Source organism: Spea bombifrons, chromosome 2 (genome assembly GCF_027358695.1).
Source record: "Spea bombifrons isolate aSpeBom1 chromosome 2, aSpeBom1.2.pri, whole genome shotgun sequence".
In the NCBI taxonomy this organism is placed as follows: Eukaryota; Metazoa; Chordata; class Amphibia; order Anura; family Pelobatidae; genus Spea; species Spea bombifrons.
In genome coordinates, this window is record NC_071088.1 from 57,441,462 (window position 1) to 57,449,619 (window position 8,158).

The following is an 8,158-nucleotide window of genomic DNA, read 5'->3' on the forward strand; positions in this document are numbered from 1 at the left end:
ATTTAGGTGAGTAGGTTGCCAAATTATTGTATTCGAACAAATAATTGTATACGCTTTTCAAATGCATGTTCGAGTGTCAAGTGTTACTGTGGCGTGCTAAGAAACACCCTGCAAACACAATCTGTACTTTTTGAACAAAGGGATGCTTTAAATTTGCTTCTACAGAGAAGCCCTAGGATACAGTCCGTACATATAACCACCACGTAGGTAATACATTCAAAAGCAGCGAAGGACGTGATGTCAGTAACCAAAAAAAAAAAAAAAAGACTGCGGGTCTCTCGCCAGAATGTTCCAAGAATGACAAGGAAACTGACCAATGAGAGAGAAAGTATCTTTGCGCATGACCAATCAACTTGTAAGGCCGATCCCCAAGAATTACAACGGCAAGATGGCGCCGAGGTGTAGTGTGTGAGGATTACATCCCTCCGGAAAGCATCATGAAAGGAAAAGAACGGTCTCCCGCTAAAGCCAAGCGGTCACGCGGATCGGAGGAACAACCTCGGGAGCGTGGCGGAAAGAAACTGAGCTCGGCTAGCGGCAGTAATGGAAGCGGTTCGGCAGTCAAGGCCTCCGAGAGTAGTGGAGGTCGCCGCGGCCTGCATCTAGATAAGGGACTTTCCGCAAGCCGTGAGTACGATCCACCCGGGAGGGCCCAAGGGCTTCATAGTTACGGATCCCCGGGTGCCAGCAGCGGTAGTGGCAGCAGTAAAGGCACGGACAGCCGTGGAGGCGGCACGGCTGGGAGAGTAATCGAGGGCCGCGGAGAATCGGAGTACAAGTCGCTGCGTATTAGTGAGTTGGGCTCTACTCTGAGCGACGAGGCGGTGGAGGATGGTCTCTTCCATGAGTTCAAGAAGTTCGGGGACGTCAGTGTTAAGATCTCCCGCGTGGGGGACGAGCGTGTGGCCCTTGTAAACTTCAGGCGTGCGGAAGACGCTAGAGCCGCCAAACACGCCAGAGGGAGGCTTGTGCTATACGACAGGCCGCTAAAGATTGAAGCGGTTTACCTTAATGCTGTAGGTAGCAACCGGCGGCGTAGCCGGTCGCCCGGAGTCAAAGACTCGTATGCCGCTCTTCCTGCAGCAGTAGCGGCTCAAAGACATCCGCCCGGACAACGCGGCCTATCCCCCGGCGGACTGGGTTACAGAGACTACCGGCTGCAGCAGCTTGCATTGGGACGTCTTCCTCCTCCTCCACCTCCGCCTCCTCCATTACCTAGAGATCTGGAAAGGGATCGGGACTACAGCTTTTACGAGAGTCGGGTTCGGCCTACATACCCCCTAGAAACCCGTTTGAGCTTTAGAGAGGAGGATATCTCACCCGAGGATGACAGAAGGGCCAACCGAACTTTGTTCTTGGGTAATCTGGATATTACTATAACTGAGAGTGAACTGCGCAGAGCTTTTGAACGCTTTGGGACTATTACTGAAATAGACATCAAGCGTGCCACGAGAGGCCAAACTTCAACGTATGGGTTTGTTAAATTTGAAAACTTGGACATGGCTCATAGGGCCAAAGTTGCCATGTCAGGCAAAGTTATTCTCCGAAATGTCATAAAGATTGGCTATGGTAAAGCAACTCCAACAAACCGCTTGTGGGTTGGGGGACTGGGGCCTTGGGCACCGATGGCATCTTTAGCAAGGGAATTTGATAGGTTTGGCACCATCAGATATATTGACTACCGCAAAGGGGATAGTTGGGCTTATATACAGTATGAAAGCTTGGATGCTGCTCAAGCTGCTTGTGCCCAGATGAGAGGCTTTCCTTTAGGGGGAGAGCACCGAAAGCTTCGTGTAGACTTTGCAGACACAGAAGTCCGTTATCAGCACCAATACTTACAGCCGTTACCGCTGCCTCATTATGATCTGGTTGGTGATACTTTTGGGCATAGAGCTCCAGATCCCTTAAGAGCCAGAGATCGGACGCCACCTGTTTTATATAGGGATAGAGAAAGAGAGCTATATACAGAGGCTGAGTGGGTTGCACCATCTGTCAGAGATCGTAACAGAGTTGCTTATGATCCTTTGGAAACAATTGATCGGCGGGCTGAAGGTTGGTCTGCAGAGAGGGAGCGTGACAGAGATATTGTAAACAGAGAGCAACCCAGAAAAAGGAGGCTAATGGATGAAAGTCGTCACATCGAAAGGTCTCCGGAAAGTGACCGCTCTAGGAAAAGACGCTGTACTAGTCCAGAGCGTAGTCCGGAAGGCATTGGGGGGCGTGATAGCCGGTATGGTGACGCCGATCGTACCACTAATCGAACTGATCGACCTTCTCCTTCCCGAGAATGGAGAGGCAGCCTTGAACGAGGTCAAGGAGATAGACGTGATAGAAAGAGTTCTGTTGAAAGAGAAAGGAAGTACCGAACTATGGAAACTAAAAGTCCTTTAAAAAAAGATGAGCGTCCTGAGCCTGCCAACAAAGTGAAATCTCCAGTAAAGCAAGATGGTCCACCAAAACTATGTTTGGCCTGGCAAGGCATGCTACTATTGAAAAACAGTAACTTCCCATCCAATATGCATCTACTACAGGGGGATCTTGGCGTTGCTTCCAGTCTGCTTGTTGAAGGAGCTTCAGGTGGAAAAGTTGCACAGCTAAAAATCACCCAGCGCTTGCGCCTTGACCAGCCGAAGTTGGATGAGGTTACTCGGCGCATCAAAGTGGCAGGGCCTAGTGGCTATGCTATCCTTCTTGCAGTTCCTGGTTCTTCGGATAGTAGTTCCCTTGGAGATCAAACCAGCTCAGCTCAGCGACCACTAAGAAACCTTGTCTCTTATTTAAAGCAAAAGCAGGCAGCTGGGGTCATTAGCCTCCCCGTAGGGGGCAATAAAGACAAAGATCACACAGGAGTCCTCCATGCTTTCCCACCATGTGAATTTTCACAGCAGTTCTTGGATTCAACAGCAAGAACTCTAGTCAAATCAGAAGACGACTACCTTGTTATGGTTATAGTACGAGGGGCATCCTAATTAAAAGTTCGTATTTACTTATGCTGTTCACAAGGTATTATGGGATACAGTGTAATTGGTTAGATTTGCTATATCTAGTCCAGGCTTTATACTAACATTTTGTATCCTGGTTAGTAGGTTCATGTTTAGAGGCAAAGTGGACTGGGCTGCAGTCCTTTACTCTACAGCACACCATTTATTTCCCCCCTGTATTAGGTTTGCGTTTTTAGTTGTACTGCCTGTGTTCTATTAACTATAGTGCGTTTGTTTTTCATATTTTCTGCTTATGTAAAATCCTGCTTTTTCATCCCTTTTTTTTTTCCTAGCTATCCCGCAGTTGCTTACTGAAAATATATATTTTTTTGGCCAAAATGTTAATATGGAAATGTATGTATTGTGGGTCATAGCAGTGATTTTTGTTTGTGTTTTATTTTTTTTTTCCTGAATATGACTGGTGTGTTTGGCAGGAACTGTAGTTCTGCAGAGTTCAGACCTTACATCAATGTGACACCAGCAAATTTCTTTTTTTTTTTTTGTCTGAAGGTCCACATAGATATTTACAACCGGGTTTATGAACAAAGCTGGATCTGCCTAGTTTACTCAACCACTGCACTTTGTGGAACTCTGTAAATTTCCCCCCTCGTGTAGTCTTGCAGCAGGCAACCATTTTCAGTTTACATTTAAGGATAATTTTGCATGAAATCAATCATATGTACTTAATTTAGGTAACATTATGCACGGTTGTAACTGAGATGAGTATTGGCTCTGCATGCATTATTACAGAATTTCCCAAGACAATTCTCATAATTTTACACTTTGAGAAAACTGCATTTTTTTTTAACACCAAACTGCTGTTTTTCCATTAATATTTAATACAGCACATTCCTGTAACTATGCATGAGATTTTTGTTACACTTTTTATTTAGCATTTCATTATATATAGACATTACAAATTGCATTCAATTTGTAATTATCCTTGGGAACACACCAAGGTCAAATATAAATATTTTTGCCTATTTACTACCTCTCCTAAAAATGCGTAAGCGTTGGCAATGTATTTTATATCTGTATTTTCCAGCTGAAAATGTGACTTATTACATCTGTCCAGAAGCATCACTGTATCCCATAATACATTTTTTCAGATTTGTTTTATGAATGACCATGGGTTGTATGTTGTAGAAAATGTTAAAATGCAAGTTAGTGGTGTTCAACAAAGCAAAAGCTTAATTTAGTTCGAAGCAGTTGCATAAAATGATTCCAATGTACATTCTGTGATACACATTCCCATGGTTAAATCTGTTATAGATTTGCAAACTGCAGTTTTTTTAGGGGGGGTGTGGTTTTTGTTTTTTTTGCAAACAGAAAGAGTTCACGCTGTTTGAGGAGAGAGTCTGTTTATCAATCTAGGATTGTGTACACCTAACACTCAAATAGCAGATAATCTGCCTCTTGTAGTTGGAACAATACTGTTCTCATGCTGTGCAAACACAACTGCGATGTGTACAATACTTTTGGATCTTCAGCAGGCTTGGAAAGTATTTTTTTATGTAAAATATTTACTGACTAATCATGACGATCCCTTTTCGAGGCTTTTTTTTTAAAAAAAAAAAAAACCTACCACATGGTGATTATTCATGCAGTAACTTCATATTCAGAATGATCCTCTTTAGGATAACACTGTCCAAAGGGATTATCACTTTTCATAGAGCGCTGATAATTTACCCAGCGCTTCTTACAATACATATATTCGAGAGGTAATGAAAACTAGAATTGGCAGACTAAGATAAACCTATACATTAGGTATAGAGGGTCCTGTTTGTAATCTTACAATATAGATTGTATCTCCTCTACATGGTTTTTATTATAATGCTAATGATTATAAAATAATTGTTGAAGCCTCTTAAATGTGTTTTTATTAAAGGACAAATGCCATGTGACACTAATATTTAAACCAATTTAGTTGGGTTTTCTCTCTGATATAATAGGACTTAAAAAAAATTCCTACCTGTTTAACTTAATTGGTAATTTTGTGTTTGTTTTTTTTACTATGATTTTCTGGCAGTGGTTCATTATGTTGTTGTTCCCTTGACTCGGTGTAGCACAGCTTGTTTACTCAACAGCAGCAATTCTTTCTGTTTGCAACGCAAGGCTTTGTTTCTTATTCTGCACCAAAGACAACCCGTTTACAATGGTACACTAGGTGTAGAGCGAGTTATGCTATCAATAGGTGTCTATATAGTTCTTTAAAAAGGTATCCTGCATGTCTTCTCTTCCATGCTTCTGGATCCTTAAGCTGTGAGTGTTGAGGCATGAATCATTTTTTAGAAGGCACTATGGATACCTTAATTCCACTAACGCTTCAAAAGATACCCACTCTGAGGACTGCCACTAAGTTGCTGTCCATGTCATATATGTTGTAGGTGGAAGTATTTTCTCTATACTTCCAGACTATTGGACAATTAAGGAACACAAGGTAAACCTTATTTAAAGCATGTTAGGTCACCTCATTATAGTCCTTTTTATTGCTGTGTTGACCTTGCTGACATGTCATCGGATAATGGCCCTTCAAAACCTGCTATATTTTGGCTGGTGCAATATCTGTCTTAAAATTTGCATTTGTACCCGTTTCCATTTGTCACTGTAGTTGATATTGATGGCAATCTAATCTAGGGGATGCTAACATGAAATTGGTGGCTATAGACAATTGTTGACACCGTGTGATTAGGGAGTTTTTAATTACCAATTTATGTTAAGACTTTTTTTTTTGTATTTGTTTTTCTCCTTCCCGTAGGCCGTATGATCTTCTGTTTGGTTCCAATTGTGTAGTTAACAGGCTAGATGTGTCCCCCCCCCCATATTTTCTCCCTTGTTTCTATTTGCTCAATTTCATTGAATTTTCTCTGGGTTAGATTGCCATTTGTCTACTCCTAGGATAGCATCTGTTGTGTAAAAGTGGAAAAAAGTAACAATAGGCACCCCAGCTACAGTCTATTTTACCCGCCTGTTGCGCCACAGGCAGATATGTGCTTCTCAGTCTCCCAGCACTTAAAAGTCAATGATTTGTCTGGTTCTTTCCTCTTGGAGATTGCAAAAATGTCATTCTAGAAATGTATCTTGGTTGTGCACCACTATTTAATGTTTATTTTTAGTATTGCAGTTCTATGAGGTATGCAGGCAGGCAAAATTGCACTGACGCCCTGACTAGGTGGTTATGTCCATTTACCTCTGAATTCTGGTCTTTTTAAGTCGTGTAATGTCAGAAGTTCAGCATGGGAATGATAGTGTATAAAGAAACCTTTATCTTGCGCTGGCTAACTTGATGTTAAATTAGTGCAAATCTGTACTTTTAAAAGGTTAAATTATTAGGCATGTATATTATTGCCATCGTTTTAAGCTCTCAAAGGATTAAAGGTCCCTTCTTTAATTTTGTAGGCTGAACTCTTGTCCTTCTTGCCTGATTGTGGAATGTTGACGTAATTTTTTAAACTTTGGTGCAGTTTGTTTATACTATGTAACTTATACTTACCTTTGTGAAAAATAGTAATGTGAAATACCGGTGAATTTAATCATGGTACTCTGCTTACAGACCATGGTGGCAGCATGTTGAAAATCTAGACGTCTTGTTAGGATTTTTTTTCTTAAGTAGTACTGAGTTTGTTTTGCAATTGCCATGTGCTAGACCAGACTCTCAGATCACTGTAACCTGGGTTCTGATTTGACTTTTAATGTGTTGAGAGTTGTAGGAGTTGCAGTACATCAAGTGGAATGCAGCTGCTGCAATGTTTTTTTAGTAATATAACTAATGACCACAGTAACGTGTGTGTATGTAATATATATATACACACATGTATCAGTATACACATATTGTAACTAGATAACACTAAATAGAAAGTGTTGTACTTTTTTTTTTTTTGGTGCAGAGTAATTACAAAGCAAGCATTACACTCCGTTATTGGTTGAACTATGTATAAATGTTTGAAGCCATGGCATGTAAAGCTAGTGATTTAATATTAAACAATTTCTCCCCCAAATTTACAGCTGGCAACTGGGAAAAGAAGATTCTCTTCAATGGGCCGCTAACCAGAGGAGAACTGGTGGAAGAAAGTTTCTGTTTAGTACTTGTGCATATTACTACATTTTGGCAGCTTTTAAAAACATATAAATATATATATAGTGTATCTGCTATTGTGATACCAGGTCCCGTGTTTTACGTGAAAACGTGATGACTTCGTTACTTTGTCCTGTATACGCAAGATTTCTGGAAAGTGAGAAGTACCCCTTTCTGGATAACACAACTAAGTGGTCATACAAACAGTGCACACAGTTGAGCTGATTTTGTTTCATTCTCAATAAATTTTCTTTTGAGGAAAATGTCTTTCTGCCTGGAAATGAATTGACAACAAACCATTGACCCCCTCTGGGTTTTAAGCTGAAGGGTACTCTATTTCTTAATGCTTGATTGGTAGAACAAAGGCCGTGTTTCATAATCTGCAAGATGTAAAACATTGACATGTTCATTTTTAAGTGTTATTTATTTTGTTTTGTTTTTTTACGGTTTTGAATTTTTATATTTTTTACCTTTTTTTGTTTTGATTACATTTACTTTTCTAACAAGTGGAAAGACCAATATTTGTTTGCTGCATCCGTCATTTGCATTGAACGGATCATTTGGCGGCCCTTTTAAACATATGAGGGATCGACCTTGTAATTTGCTGCAGCAAGCAGAGAACCCAGAGCCTTCCACCTCATGTCTGATGCACCGTTGCTTTGAAGAGCACAGATGCCACACTTGATTTGATTTGTTTTGTTCATCCAAATCCTAATTTGGTTTTAATTTCAAGTTTGTTTATCGCCTTTATCGTTTGCAGCAGATTTTGAATCTAAAGAAAACATTCAGCTAGAGAATTAAAGTAATATAAAAAAAAAACCTTGTTTGCAAATGGAGGAGCCATCCACTTCTGGGATCTATGCACATTGATGGGTATTAGCTCTAAGGAGAAGAGTTTTTGTGGGTTACCGGAGATTCATTGGTCATCCTTGAGGCCAGGTGAGAGAGGCACTGACACATTGGATGTGCATTCACACTGGTCATTATATTAGCATCAGGAACCACAGTTTGTATCATACGTCTCACACTGTAAGGCAAAGCATGAATACTTTTGGACCCAACCGTGTGAACCAAACTTGTGCTGCAGCTGCCGCATCCTTCG

The 8,158-nt window shown here is 41.0% G+C and overlaps 1 protein-coding gene across 2 annotated transcripts; it reads left to right on the top strand.

The window, feature by feature from the left end:
• The first annotated feature begins 364 nt into the window (after positions 1-364).
• On the top strand, positions 365-7,323 carry RBM15 (RNA binding motif protein 15). 2 transcript variants are annotated; one of them, XM_053454284.1, is made up of 2 exons: positions 365-3,003; positions 6,987-7,323. In XM_053454284.1, the coding sequence occupies exon 1, from the start codon at positions 438-440 to the stop codon at positions 2,967-2,969; it is 2,532 nt and encodes an 843-aa protein (XP_053310259.1). In that variant the 5' UTR covers positions 365-437; the 3' UTR covers positions 2,970-3,003; positions 6,987-7,323. The 2 variants fall into 2 exon arrangements, with proteins under 2 accessions (XP_053310259.1, XP_053310258.1); XM_053454283.1 differs by having other exon boundaries at positions 365-2,975.
• The last annotated feature ends 835 nt before the right edge of the window (positions 7,324-8,158 follow it).

Excerpts from the sequence above, each read along its gene's own strand:
- RBM15 (XM_053454284.1), top strand. The coding sequence starts at position 438 with ATGAAAGGAAAAGAACGGTCTCCCGCTAAAGCCAAGCGGTCACGCGGA.